The following is a 16,345-nucleotide window of genomic DNA, read 5'->3' as shown; positions in this document are numbered from 1 at the left end:
AGTAAGTTTAATGATAAGTTGGAAGTTTTTACATCTTGACGTTAAATTTTATGTCTTGATGTAACCTATCATATGGAGATGCTATAATGGGGTGTTCAACATTAAGTTTTAGACATCCGAAATTTGACAGTTTAAACCTTTACATTTCAAGTTTGCATAAGGTATTATTTATTAACTTTCAATAATTTAAATTCAAAGTTGGCTGAGTTATTGAAATTGATATTGATTTCATACAACATATTGTGAACTTTAATAAAGCAATAAATAATATTCATGACCATATACCATGTTCAGTATGAATAGCAATTCATGTCAATAACTACGACATTCCCTGCCGGAAGTAGACGTCAGACACCAGAAATGAAAGTATCAGCAGACAGCCAAGGTCAATGACCTTTGACTTTTTATAGGGAAAGGTCAACAAAGGTCAAGGTCAAGAGATATAACTCATCGAATTTTCAAAATGCATACGACTAAAAAACTGAGACTTCTAAATAAATATCCAAGGCCAATGACCTTTGATCCTACAAAAGTTAAGGTCAACAGAGGTCAATGTCAAAAATTGAAAATATGGAAATTTTAAACCCCGTTCCGTTTTTTGAACTATAAAGCTGAAACAACTGAGTTTTAAACACAAACTGGTCCAATGAACGAGGTAATTGTGTACAAAGTCCCTTTTTGGAGAAATTTATCTTATTCGAGTTATGCCCCTTACCCCAAATGTAAACAATTAGTAATTTAATCTTTGTAGGACATTTAGAAGCAGGAAGGTCAACATTAAGAACACAAGTTTGATGGATATACTACTTCTAGTTTTATTACATACTACGTTTCGATACACATTCAGGTAAGGTTATCAAGTAAAATCATTACCAACAAACAACACAAGTTATATAGGTAAATCAATAGAAGCAATAAGGGGATATAGCAATAACAATCATGATTAAAGATGTACCTATAATAACAACAGGATAGATATAAAAAAAAGTTACTTGAAGCCAAAAACTGTAAAACAATTAAGAGTACTATCTGATAATAAAGAACACTATGGCAACAAAGCAGCGCTATATAATTCTCCCTACTTCATCTTATCTTTTAGTGCTAGAAGTAGTATATTCATATAACTTGTGTTCTTAATTAGTAATTTAGGTCATTGGTTAATTCATATTCAAAATGTCTAGTTGTTTTCCAAATTTGAATATTCTACATCAAATATATCTTAATATATACATAAACTAAGCTCAAAGAGGCAAAAATATTGTAAAAAACACTCAAATTAAATCAAAAAGAATCACGAATTTTAATTTTAATTAGGTCACGTGCTAGAGCAGTCCAAAGTTGCGAATTTGGCTGTTTTCACAAAATCGGAAGTAGATGTCGGAGGTCAAATAGGTATCAACTGATAGCCAAGGTCAATGGCTTTTGACCCAATGAAGGTCAAGGTCATCAAAGGTCAAGGTTATGAGATATGAGCCTTCAAACTTCGAAAAGATTCCACCGGAAATTGCAAAGAAGCAAAAGCGAAACTCAAAAATCGGCTTCCTAGCTTTTGTTGGCAATCGTTTACAGATTACAGTATCAACAGTATACACGTCCAATTCTTCCCTGAGGCCCAATTTGGATTTACAAAAGTGTGTCATATAAATTATGGCAGCCAAAGAATCACTTCCGGTCTGGATTTTATTTATCAAGACCAGCCAAATTTTGTTGGCCTACATAAGTTACACCGGAAGTTAATCAATCCGAAGTTAAAATCAATTTTACGTTTAATCCGAATCAAAATATATCACTAGACTCTTTTGTTTACTTTAGTAATCTATATTTGCACCTAAAATTTCAAATTAATCCGCGACAAATTTCCTAATTTTGAAATTTTTTAACTGCTATCATATGAGAAATTACATGCAGATTCCAAAATTGAAAATCCGAAGAAAATCGACCAAAAAATTTTTTACCCTAGTGCCACCGACAACTGTCGAAATAGTTTTCAGGGGAATAAGGGAGATGTCAAAATTGAAATATTATGATTTGATTATTTCTTATAAAGAAAACTCAATAAAAGCCATTTTTGTTCCTTAAAATATGAAAATACCATCTCACTGATCATAATATTGCAATTATAATAGTTTTAAAAATATTAGCTATATATCAGTTCTTTATGTCAATAAATATTTCTAAATCTATTGACAAATCCTCAAAATAAATATAACTAAATAAAATTCTGTTTTGTTTTCTGAAAAGAGAAATAAAAGATAAACCAGTGATAGAAAATCTACACACTGTGATTAAGTGAAATAATAAGTGATTTGATGTGGTTAGATTCAATATGTCAATTTCAAAATAATAGGGAAAAAAGGTTACATATTATACTTAAATCCTCATGATCAATGTTCAGAAAATGTTCCTTGAAATGAGGATTTTGAAATATTTTTTCAATGACCTGTGAATGTGTTATTCCATAAAATTTAGGTAAAAAGTCATTGCCATCCAGACTTAAGGCGACCCCTAGTTTTAATCCAATATACCTATATCTTCAGTTGAGGATTCGAATGTTTCTAAAAGACCAGTAATATTGTAAATATCAAACATTCCTGCAGGCTTGTGTAAAAGGACATATATTGGGTTGATGAATCTTCCATTTTTATTTCGCTTCCATTTCCAACTTGCGAAGAATAAATGCAGCACCACAGCATCTATGTCCCCAGAAGTTACCATGCTGACACAAACATCCCCAGGAGATAAATCTGAAGCATACTCCCATAACCAGTCAATCTGGGACATTTCAGCTTCTCCCTTTGATTGTTTTATAGAAGTAAGCTTTTTGTTTGAAAGAAAACCATTGGTTGCCGAGTCAAAACATCGAATTGGTGTAGTGAATGTCGAGCAATCCGAGACATATAGCTCACTGTCAATATCAATCTCTAGATTTTTCTTGATCTGAAGTTGGTCCATATGTCTTGTCAAGTAGGTACTAATCACCTTTTTACCATCATGTGTACCTGTAATAGACTTCTTATCAAATGTTGAGAGTATTTCCTCTGCAGTTTTCAAATGATAGGAATCTTTTTAGCTACTGACATTCTTAGATAACGTGTAGCTGCCTTAAAGTCATCAGAGGTGAAGCTATATTCTCCTTCACAGACTGCAATTCTCTTTTCAAATGGCATCTGAGTTGCGGTCTTTTGAAGAATACCCCTTTCAAAATATTTAAGATATTGCACACCATCAATCATACCAGATGCTTTAAACTTAACCCCAACAAACTCAATGGTAACATATTTGACCAAATCCTTTACCTCTTCGCACAGCGATCTAACATTATATGAAACAAATTTCTCAAACGTAATTTCTTTATTCTGTTCAACTGTTGAATTTGTCATTGACATGAAAATGTTCTTGAAAGCTTGCTTTATTCCAGTAGACTTCAATACTTTTGGTATAGAGCAGTCAGGTTTGACAACAGCTTGACATGTATTCATTGCAGAACTCGTGTATCTGATACGATTGGTCTCCCGTTTCACTAAGTTAAGTCTTTTTTGATCAGGATTTCTTTCTGCCATCTTAATTTGGGTCTCTGTTGTTCTTTTGACCGTTACACCTTTAGATCTCTTAACTCTTGTTATCAGGTCTTTGGGTCCTGACAAATGTTCTATATCAGGGATGTCATCGGTTTCTATGCCAAATAAAGACATTGACTCTGCATGTTTCTTGATTAAGTACTTGCCAATATTGATAATGATAATAAGTTGAAGAGCAAACAACACTTCCCAACTGGTTTATTCAGAATCGCAAGGGGCTAAAACATATTCCTGCGAAATATTATAATAATAACCTCTCCATGTTTACCCAACTATGTACATCAAGAAATGAACAGACACTGTCCTCGTTGTCTGGACAGACAGGAGGCTCTGTCTTTCAGAAATCAAGCTGCCACATCTTGACACCATTTATTATAGACGGTGGACTGCCTGTACGTATCGTTTCACTTCTTAAAAGTGTGTTGATTTTGTAATGCTATAAAGCCAATAATCCATGTTCCCAAGCTAGAACTGAAATATTCGCGCCTCTTGTCGAGAGTGTGACCTTATCATACAGATATCAAACCAATCAAATGATGTTATTCTTAAATATAACTCCGCTGGTTGACCGTTTCCAGTTCGGCAAGGTCAACTTTCTGTAAACAATCTGACCGACAAAATGAAGTGTTCAATTCATCTTGAATCGAAAGATCATGCAAAAGTTATTCAATTTTCACAAACTTGTTGGACAAGAGCCGTACCTTTTTTTATCTGGAGCGCGGGGAAAAGAGAAATGCAGAAAGATGTTTTTACAGGTAAGAAGATGAAAGTGGATTTTTCACACGACTTTGACATTTGTTGACATTTTTGATTTGGTCGCTCGTTGGGAATTTTTACTAGAACTACTGGAATACTTCTAGCTTTTGATTAATTGTAAAACTAATATGCAGTTTTAAATAGTTGTTTTCTAAAAAGTATACATATATAGCCAAAAGTAAGTGGATCGTGAGAGTGCATGAAGCCGTCCGGTCTAAGCCCCTGGTAATGGCCGAGGATATTCGCCACCCGGGTGGCAAACAATTATTCGCCACCCTCATTTTTTTTTGCCACCCGTATTTAAAACTTTAATTTCTAAGAAGACTGACATTATTAGCTGTTAAGGCTATAGCGTTACATGCATTATAATGTTTTTTTATGTTCATTAGAAACGCTTATTTGCAATTCCTTTCAAGAAAATGTACGAATATAACACCTACTTATAATTGATAATCGCTGTCCCATTGGATGGCTATTTATAGTCAACCGGTGTTAAGTCAATTTTTGAATCACTTCTATGAAATTTAGTCTCGATATTTACGTCACTTACAAACCTCGCGTGACTCTGCATTTTTTTTTTTTTTTTGAGGCCCGGAAGCGTTTTTTCTTGACATTTTCCGGCGGATTTAAGGATTTTTTATATAATGTGTGGGAGATCCCACCCTTTGAAGATTTTTAGAATCGGATTCCCAAAAACGCGAATTCCCGACATTCCCTATTAGTTTAAGAAAGCTGGAGCAAAAGCTGAGGGTGGTAAAAAAGACTTTAGGGTGGTTAACAAGAATTGTCGGTGGTACACAAGAATCGTCAGGGGTAAATAAGTATTGGGGGTGGTAAACAAGATGTGAGGGTGGTGAACAAGAGCTGGAAGTGGTAAACAAGATTTGCGGGTGGTAAACCGGAACGGAGGGTGGCAAACTAGACCTGCTGGTGGTAAACAAAAACCGAGGGTGGCGAACAAGAGCTGAGGGTGGTAAACAAGAGTAAGTTGGTAAACAAGAATTGTGGCTGTTAAACTAGACCTACGGGTGGTAAACAACAGCTAGGGTGGTAAAAATAACCCAGGGTGGTGAACAATAGCTGAGGATGGTAAACAAGAGCTGGGGATGGTGAACAACAACTAAGTAGGTGAACAAGAGCTTAGGGTGGCAAACACGAATTGTCGGTGTTACACAAGTATTGTGGGTGGCAAACAAGACCTGGGGGTGGTGAACAACAGCTATGTTAATGAAACAAGAGCTGAGTGTGTTAAACAAGAATTATGCGTGGTAAACAAGTATTGAGGGTGGTAAACAAGTATCGAGGGTGGTAAACAACAGCTAGGTTAATGAAACAAGAGCTGAGTGTGGTAAACAAGAATTATGAGTGGTAAACAAGTATTGAGGGTGGTAAACAAGTATCAAGGGTGGTAAACAACAGCTAGGTTAATGAAACAAGAGCTGAGAGTGGTAAACAAGTATTTAGGGTGGTAAACAACACCTAGGTTAATGAAAAACAACTAGGGTGGTAACAAAGAGTTGGGGTGGTAAACACGAACTAAAGGTGGTATACAAGAAATGATGGCGGTGAACAACAGGTAGGGTAGTGAACTCTTAGCATCATACGTTTGTATAAGAAATCCGTAGAAAAAAAAATGAAATAAACTAAAGTTTTACGTCCTATTTCTGCACCTGTATGGGCTACTGAGGAAGGGCAAACGCCATGCAGTGTGCAATGAGGGAAATTTTGTCAGGACAGCGACATTAGCCTACTCTTATTTTCGATTTCCAACTGTCGGGGGATCTTTACGTAAGTAAAAAAAAGGTTGATGAAGATGTGTAAATGGTAAAAAAAAAGACAAAGCAGGCGCATGTCCAAATTGTGTCACATTTGTCCTAGACGTATTTCCCAAATGGTCCTGTCAGTGTTGCTGGCGAATAGTCAAATGAATGGACGTGGACTATTCGCCACCTGGGTGGCGAATATCCACGGCCCCTGGTAATTGGCCAATTCTATAGAGTTAATGAAACAGATTGATAATACAGTTGGTTCTTTTCTTAGTTTAAATTACAGAGCATCTAATTCACTACATTCATTTTATTTTACTTTTAGTTTTAGTTTACTTTTATACTTTTTAATTTTTACTATTTGAATTCATGACAACACTGGAGGCCATGACCGGAAGCATGCTTATTACAAAAAGTACGGATCAGATTAAACTTATAAAAATAGAAGGAAACATTTTGGAACATGGACAGTCAATTCAATAGTCTCTTGCAGAACAGTAAGGGCAATATCGTTGTGTTAGGCTTATAACAAAACACAAGACAATATTATGGAATATAACACACTTCTTTAATAAGGTAGAGCACATAAAGTTTCAACAAAATATACAAGTGTCGTCATCAGATGTAATGGCAAGAGAATAAAAGATAACAAAATATATACCAACAAGAAATAATATAGAGATTAAGAGGGAAATAGACAAAAGGGGTAATGACAAGTGATTAAGAGAAACAATAGATGTATGTAAACAATGCGAAGTCATTGAGCAGGCACTAACCTCTACTACAGTCAATCACAGCCAATACCTGAATTATTACTGACCTTGACTACATGCTACAATCAATCAGTACCAATATCTGTATCATTACTAAACTCTACTACAAACTACAGTCAAACACTATCATTAAATGTATTATTACTGACCTAGACTATATACAACAGACAAACACTATCAATATCTGTACTATTACTAACCTAGAATAACTACAGTCCAACACTATCAATGTCTGTATTTTTTCTGACGTCTGGAAACAAACAATTCGATTAGGTCAAAAGAGTGAGTCGGTCGAGTTTAAGATAATTTTCAACACATGTTCCATCTTGATTATTATGAAGGTTTATCTAACTGTATCTAAATTTATAAATAATTGTGTCTTCTACAGTGTTTACTATCAATCCCGGCATAGGTCGAGATAATACCTTCGGATTTTTCAACCCGGTTTCCCCCTGTCAGTGATGCAGGTAAGAGGGGCTGACATGGAAACAGCGTTTAGTCGTTCGGATGGGACAATAAACAGAGGCCCCGTGCGCTACAGGCTGTGCACGTTAAAGATCCCTCGACAGTTGGAAATCGAAAAAGAGCAGGCTAATGCCGATGTCCTGGCAAAATTTCCCTCATCGCACCCTGCATGGTGTTGCCCTTCTTCATTAGCCCACATGGTGCAGAAAAGTAGGACATAAAACTCCATTCATTTCATTTCATTTCTACATTGTTTACTAGCCACAGCACAAGTTATTTTGTGATAGGTTTCATCGTCTTTTGATAATAAACAATTGCACCAAGTTTGGTCCAAATCCGCTAAGAATTGTGCAACTCATATCAAATATCAAGATTTTTTTATTTTCATAGGGCTCGTTTTCCTTGCACCAATAGTCCAAATATAGGAACAGTAAATTGTCGACAAATCCTACGCATATCATCAGCCGCATTGAGTCTATTTCTAGCGTTAGTTTTCATAACTAAAGTGTCGAGGTTCGCTTGGGTTCGTCATATTGAAGGGCACCAGCAATCCTGAAACTCTATAATTCGTCTCCTACAATAGTTAGCCGCACTCTACACCTCAGGAGGTGAAAAGAAACCTAGGCTGGGAACCAGAAATATACAATATTATAGCTTGGAATTTAAAATTTCAATAAAAGCCTGTCAAAAGTATATTTTTAAAATGTATATATAAACGAATTGCAGACTAATAGACAACTGGAAATGCACGCAATACCGAGGTCGAGGTATGATTATTAACACCATTCCTTATGGTTCACTGGCGATTGCAGAAAATTTTTAGACTGTGAAATTTAGCGTCCAAAATGCCCGAAAACTATAGTCACCGATATTAAATATGGCGGATATTTTCCTTCCCTAGAGATATTAAAATTCTTATTTTAGTGTGTTAACAATGTGAAATATACACAATGTTTATATTTTTGAAACTCAAAAAGTGTGATTTTATGATAAGTTAAAAAAAATTGGAAGAAAACCACCAAATAAAAAAAAGCGTGGTAAAATTTAGTTACCACGTTTTGTCTCCATAGACTAACATGGCGACATTGGCCTAATTTAACAAGTCACCACGCCGTGGTATATAGCTGTTAGGGTACTTATGGCTATTTACCACGCCTACCACGCCAGGTTGGTAGAATATAATTATAGGAAAATATTATCATCCAATGTTATAGTTCCAGCTCCTCCGCCCCTATCTTCTATGTCAGAACAACAACCAAAAGAACAAGAAACAGTTTGAATAACTATCAACAATACTATACATGTATATATGTTATATTGATAACGAAAAATTATTACTGTTAAAATAGTGCTCAATATTAACATTAGCTATTTATTTTTTACAGTGGTCTAATACAAATTCGTGTGGCGTTTATATCACCATTATATTATATTAGGTAACAATCAGGTATATAATATAATTCGCATTTCTATTCTATTTTAAATTGCAATTCAGAATATAATATTAAAATCTGTTATATTGATTTAATATCGATTTGAATAATTTAGCCAACTATGAAATTTGGATATTAGATTATCAGAACTCAATGAATAATAAGTGAAGACTGTATATTTGAAATAAGCCAACAGCTTATAATATATGATGATAATAATAATAATAGTAAAAACTTGATTAAATGCGTAGTTGCACAAAGAAATATCTTCCTTGGGATCATTCTACATAATACAACTACTATAACATATTTACAAAACGATAACATGATAAACAGGAGAAAAGAAAATAATGCTGTAAATTAAAATATATTATTAAATCAAGGTCAAGGTCATCAAAGGTCAAGGTCATGAAATATGTGAGCTAAGAAAATTGCAACAATTTTTTTAATATGGCTTTGGCATCATCAAGTGCGATATTATTTGAAACCATTAGATCAGCTTTTATCATCATGGTAAATATGAAGCTCATCAAAGGTCAAAAAAAGGAAAAACGAAATTCAAATATCGGCTATAATTTAAAAAGACTGTTTGAGGATAGGAGTATAAAATAAAACTGTATAAATATAGTACATGCGGAATAAAAAGCAATAGAAATAATATAAACAAAGCAAAAAATACAAAACAAGATCTATCGTTAGCCACAAAAGGAGGCGGATCTAATACAATATTTAAGGAAAGATGAAAATTTGTAAAATTGGAAAAAAATTGGGTTAAATATTTTTCATGGAGCTGACTGTATTTAGGGCATACTAGTAGAAAATATTGTTCATCTTCAACCTGATGAAGATCATAGTGCTGGTATATTTTATTATTTACAGGGACATGTCTGTTCCTTAAACCTTTTTTTTATATTTTGGATTTTTTTTATATAGAAAAGGTAGGGAGCGGAAGTAGAAAAAAGGGTTTTAACTTGAAAAGATCAATAAGATATAGGACATGGCAGTGTATAGAAGGGGATTTTTTAATTGAGATTCAGGGTTTTTAATCTTTAAGGTATAAGATCATACGGAGATAAATGTCAGTTTGGATTTGAAAGAAGTGAGAGTTCAGACCCAATATTTGATGACTTTTTAGGTAATTCTAATACAGATTTTGCAATTTTCATGGAAACTTTGTTGGACTAAAATTTATTCCAATTTTCAAAGCGGGACTTTTTTGATTTAGCAACATCTCATCCCAATACATCGACAAGATACAAAGAAACTTGTTTAAAAACACTTTTATACAGCCTCCAAAGGACTTTTATTGGAAGGTTGTCGGTCGTAAAAATATTTTATTTATACATAACCATGCACGTCTGGCTTTCTTGCTTGATTCCGAAATTGCACATTTGAAAGACCCGTTTTAGTAAAACATTTACCTAGGTATGTATATATAGTAGAGGTATTTTTACCGTAAAAGAGACTTTTTCTTAAATATCATAATTTTAGAATGTTCAGTGTTGAGGGTTAGTTGCGAATCAGTACAGAAATTTTTATTGTATCATTAAGTCCTTTTGGAGTTCTTGAAAAATTACCAGGTTATCAGTGAATAATAAAAGGGAAACGTGCTTATCATTTAATATTAAATTTCCCTTGAGGACATATGTATCACGTGACTTAATTTGCATATGTGAATTGAAGAAATGCGATTTTTAATCAATTATTGTGTAGAAAAATGAAACATGAAATGTCTACCCGAACTGGATGTCTTATATGGTCCTGATAGAGTTAAGGACGTAAATTTTGTTACTTTTTTTTTTAACTTATTTTTTTCAAAATTAAATAGTAGGAGTGTAGTAGTGTTATCAAAAATAATCTCAATAACGGGCACCTGTCTACTTACCCTTTCCAACTCTTCGGCTTTTTTATCCCGAAGAAAATCTCTTTTGAGTGTAAAAATTCCACGAAAAACAGCAATAACACACAGTGATGCTACACAAATATATATCGCTTTCCCTCGTGGCAACATATCGAAAGATTTTGAACTGCAGTATAAAATGAATGTTCTTTGGTTGACGGTTCATGCGTATGTGTTTGTTGAGTGAAACAATGGATTATATATTGGTAGAGGAGCTATCACGTGATATAATTTAATAAATCATTATTTTTTTAAGAGAATTGACATATCGGTAAGATAACCACGTCCCTTTCAACAAGGGAGGTAAATCTTTAGTGTTCGCCAACCTACCAGCGAACAGACACGAAACAACTAAGATGAATAAAGTTAATGAGAGTATAAATGAATCACAGGGGAAAAGACATAGAACAACTGTCATCTTGGGTGAATCAGGTAAATCTCAGGTGAGAGGAGCCACCAGGGGATAAGACATAAAATAATTGTCAACTAGAACGAATCAGGTAAATCTCAGGTAAAATGAATCATCAAGGATAAGACCAAGAAATTAATCGCCACAGCCAACAAAACCTTCCCAAACTCCAAGATCATCTTCTCATCTATACCCATTTCAAATATAATCTCGAAGAAAGCACAACAGAACCTCAGCACCCTCAACAACCTGATGATGGAGTCCAGTATCAACAGCGCAACAATCTTACCACGATACGAAGAAGAATTCGAACCAGTTGATAATCTTCATTGGTCTCCAGAAACAGCAAACAGCATTTATTTGTTTTGGATACACCAGCTTCTTTAATTAGTCTTTAAACTAATTACTGGGGATAAAAATACTGAGAGGCCACCGCTAGGCCAAACTGTATAGTTAACTTGAGCCGCAAAATTCTCACACCCCTTCAGCATTCAATCTTAGACCGTGGACTGAAGTTTATTCCCACACCAAAGATAGCTAACTTAAATTATCTTCGACCATCCATTGAACGATTTCAACGAAATCTTAGCTGTACATATTTTTTTCGAAACCACCCCCACGTGGTTCTAGAACATAATTTATTCCTAAATCCACGTGGACACCCCCTCAGGCCGCCATCCATCCTGAAATATTGAAATCATTTGCGAGTATGAATAGCCAAACAGCGAACCTTTCCATAACACACGAAAAGCCTAATCTCACACGAGTGGAACGCGAAGCGTTAAACTTACTTAAGAAAGACGATAGCATTAAAAAGAGTGACAAAGGTTCATGTTGTGTCATTCTGAATAGGGAGGATTACGTTTCAGAAGCAGAGAATCAACTGTATAATCCTAAACATTATGCCATTTTACCGAAACCAATTTTCAATGAAACTGCTAACACGATTAACAATATTCTTGCCGATTTTGTCAAAACTAGTTATCTCAAACAGAAACAATATGACTATCTGTCTGCCAAACCTGATTGTCGCGAAAGACATTTGTACACTTTGCCTAAAATCCATAAGAATCCAACCAAGGAGTGGTTTATCTCGAATAAAATCCCTAAAGGCCGCCCGATTATATCTGACTGTGCATGGTAGTGAGTCATATGCAGTGTTAGAATACATTGATCATTTTTTACTACCTCTAGCATGTCAACATCGCACCTACCTTAAAAACACAATAAAATAAAAAATCTTCGAGTTCCCTCTAATGCTATTTTAATTTCTAACGACGTTTCTTCTATGTATACCAATATCGATAACACTACTGGTTAAACGGCAGTTCGTAAAGCTTTTAATAGAAACCCAGATCCAAACAGACCCGACGATGCAATTCTACAGCTTTTAGAGATTTGTCGAAACGATTTCACATTTAATGGTAAAAAAAATTTACAAACTTCAGGGACAGCAATGGGCAAACGATTCGCCCCTTCGTACACAAACCTTTTCATGGCAAGAGTGGGAACGTGAGGTGTAGCCCCTCTGTCCATTTGACCCACTTTTTTACGGACGCTTTTTGGATGACATTTTTATGGTTTGGACTTATTCTATCGAACAGTTTTGGGAATTCTTTGAGATTCTCAACAATCACCATCCTTCTATCAAACTAACCGCAAACGTGAGTGACAAAAGCATAGACCTTCTCGATACCACTGTCTTTAAGGAAGATTCCATAGCAGAAACAAATAAACTGGATATTAAAGTGTATTTCAAAGGAACAGATACTCATCAACTCTTGCACAAGAGCTCCTTTCACCCAAAACATACCTTTTCTGGTATAATTAAGTCACAAGTTTTACGATTTCATCGAATTTGTACAAGATCTTCTGATTTCAACCAAGCCTGTACGATTGTTTTCTCAAAACTGAAAGAGCGTGGGTACTCTAAACGATTTTTACGAAACATAAAAAATTCCACCTTAGCACAGATAGCAGCTAAAAACAGACTTTATGCCGAAGTACCTCCAGGTTTAAGAAGTGTTCCATGTTTGTCCAGTAGATGCAAAACATGTCCCTTTATATCAGAAACTCATTATTTTGTAAGCAACTCTACGAATAAAGGGTACCCGATCCAGGAACATGTGAACATTCGATTGTAATATATTTAATTTCATGCAAGAAATGCCCCAAACAATATGTAGGAGAAACCAAGAATAATTTACGAACTCGCTTTAATGCTCATAGGTCAGACATCAAATTAAAGAAAGACAAGCCTGTTTCTAATCATTTCAACCTCGACGACCATTCAATAGACGATCTCACCCTAATCCCAATTGAGCGTATAGAAATTGACTTGCCCGAAGATGAAACTACCAAATTCCGTCAATCTAGGGAAGCCCATTGGATTGAGACATTGAATACAGCAAGACCTATAGGACTAAATATTCATCATAATGTAGGCATAGCACCCTTTGTTGTCCCGTTCAATACAACCAGCAATCGAGCAAGCAAGATAGTTCATGCCTACTATAAGAGCCTTCAAGAGAAATTCCCCCATGTCTATAAGCAGAAAATGATAGTTGCATATTCAAAAAATAAGAACTTAAATGATAATATTGTTCACAACAGATATTATACTTCTCTAATTTCAGATCAGAATAAGAACAGAAGAAAACCCAATATCAAGACCCTTAATCCTAATTTCTAAATGAAGTGTCTGCTCCACCCTAGGCCTGTACATTAGGGAGAATCAAACCCTCCCTTCCCCGAAATCACAAACCGTCCATCGAAATATAGCCAACTTCAGACTTGACCAAGATCTCATCATTATAAATATTCACACAAAATTTCATTTAAATTGGATGAAAACTGTAGTCTCTATTGTGTTCACAAGCAAATTTTGTCAAGGTCAATAACTAAAAAACCGTTCATCAAAAAATCGTGAATATCGAACGCGTTCACAAGCCAATTGCGGACCGACGGACGGACGGACATAGGTGACGACAATATACGTCTACATTATAATGTGGGCGTATAAAAAATGCTGATGGACCTTGTTAATTCTTAGGTGACGAATTGTGGACAGACAGCTTCAGATTAAGAAGATTTAACATCGCTCAGTGGTACATTTTGCTATCAAGATGACGAAGACAATGTTATAGATAATACCATGGTCAATACTGAGGTTCTGTTCCCCAGTAGGGAATTTTTACTAACTAATTATAGTTGCTGACAGTGCAGTAATATGGAGATCAATCGTATTTAGAATTAGATGCCATGTACTTATGTCTAATACAGCGAGACGATACATCTGTGCAATGTTCAAAGACAAAATACCTCTTTTACTTATGTCATAATATGTCTAATTCGTATAGTAATAATCAACTGATCAAAAAACTAAAAAAATTAAGTCATCGTATCAGACTGCAGCCATTTGGCCAGGCTAGTTTGTTAGAGGTTGACATGCCGCAAAGCCCTTACTGTTTTGTAAACAGGTGAATAAGAAATGTTTAAAAACAAGTGAGGCTAAAACGTCTCAAAGTCTCTAACGTCTTGAAACCAGATATAATTATAAAATTGAAATTATTACCCATCCATTACCTTAAAATCAAATGGATAGACATGGATAGCAAAATCCAAAGTGTACAAACTTGATGACAAAAATAAATTCGAATGTGATATGAATATTACACGAAAGTCACTATTAGAATTAGATATAGTAAACAATTTAAATATGTGTAGGGGATTTTTCTATATTATATTACGTTATACGATTGTATTCCCGAATTGTCAACCGGAAGTAGGGTTTCTTCTAGACTATAGAGCTGTACTTGCTATACAAAGCCGTGCATGACACTTTGGCCAATCAACAATTGTTATGAAATGCTGTCCAATGGAAACGGATGTCTCACTTTGCACGTGCAGTATGCAACATTGTTGGGTATTTAAGGTTTAGTCAGTTGGTCGTGGACTGGAACTTGGTAAGTTCGGCTGTCAGCTTGGTTTGTGTGAGTTACAACACTCCGCTCATAGATTTGTGTTTACAGATGGTTCGGCTCGTTGTCTTAATTCAGCCCTTAATTCAAGTAACAAATGGGTCGCCATCTTAGTTTGCCTCATTATGCAAATTTTGCTATTTTATCCGATTTGCACAATTTTGGCGCCAAATGATAGATTAAATGTTTATCTAAAACTTGTAGAGAGCCGTATTTCGATTTTCAGTTTTGCCTTTTTTTGCACGATTTACGTAGTGCGCATGCACATTAACAACTTTCTTATTTCTTGTCCGAATTTCATCGAATTAAATTCTGAATTCAAATCCAAATTTCTTTAAACTGTATGTATTTGAAAAGACATGTACATAGGGATATATTGGAATTTGTATAGTTCGCATGCGCGGCCGGTCTTAATCTGTCTACCTTTGTAAGTTGTTTTTTTTGTTGTAACACGCCCTGCATCAGTACTGTGAAGGGAACAGTTCTAGTAATATTTTTATTTAAATTCCATTAGATTGGCTGGTTTGATTTTCTTTAATTTGGTTCTCTCGAATTTTATCTTTATGAAAAGATATTATGAGTCGCGTGATAGACTGATAATGCTTGATCAATAAGATGTAATTGGTGTGTCGCGGTTGATGTCTCAAGACGTCTGGATAACTTTGACTACATGCTTTGAACTTTCAAAATCGGTCATAGAGTTATAAATAGAACAATGGCCGCAGTCAAAGAAAACAGTTTAAAATTTGGATGCTCAATATAGCTGGTGGTCAAGGGTGATAATTGACAAGATATAATCAAGAAAAGGGCTAAAGAATCTAGCAAGATGGCGAACAAAGTAATTTAACCTCAAATCTACTCTTATTTATTGGACTTTAACACAAAAGAATCATTAAGGCCTATAAAAACACATTCATTCTGAACTGTAAATTTAGTAAGATGTTTATGGCTTTAACTACATCTGCTCAAATTAAAGTCTTGTTGAAAGTTTTGTGTATGTGTATTAATAGATTACTCAGGGTGTTTTAAATTAAAAACCTGATAACAAAACGGTTATACCTTTATACAAATAATAATATTGTAACCATTTTGATTTGAAATGTTTATGTCTACAACTGCCGTCATGTTGGATTTCAAAATGGTCACCATCAAAAATATACCATTGTCAATATATCTGGTTCTTTGTCAGCAATAAACCCCTGATCCAAGTTATAAATGGCTACAGCTACTGTCGTGTCCAATTTAAAGATGTCGGCACAGTACAATGTATACTCTTAATTTAACA

The 16,345-nt window shown here is 34.8% G+C and overlaps 1 protein-coding gene across 1 annotated transcript; it reads right to left on the bottom strand.

Moving 5' to 3' along the window:
* Positions 1 to 2,511: 2,511 nt before the first annotated feature.
* Positions 2,512 to 3,560, bottom strand: LOTGIDRAFT_164522 (hypothetical protein; the record flags this gene model as incomplete). Its single annotated transcript, XM_009061028.1, has 2 exons — positions 2,512 to 2,999; positions 3,236 to 3,560. The coding sequence occupies 2 exons, from the start codon at positions 3,558 to 3,560 to the stop codon at positions 2,512 to 2,514; spliced, it is 813 nt and encodes a 270-aa protein (XP_009059276.1).
* Positions 3,561 to 16,345: the final 12,785 nt, after the last annotated feature.

The sequence above is a fragment of the Lottia gigantea genome, assembly GCF_000327385.1.
Source record: "Lottia gigantea unplaced genomic scaffold LOTGIsca_45, whole genome shotgun sequence".
Taxonomy (NCBI): domain Eukaryota; kingdom Metazoa; phylum Mollusca; class Gastropoda; family Lottiidae; genus Lottia; species Lottia gigantea.
The sequence above is the reverse complement of the archived record's forward strand: the minus strand, read 5'-3'. Positions and strand labels throughout refer to the sequence as shown.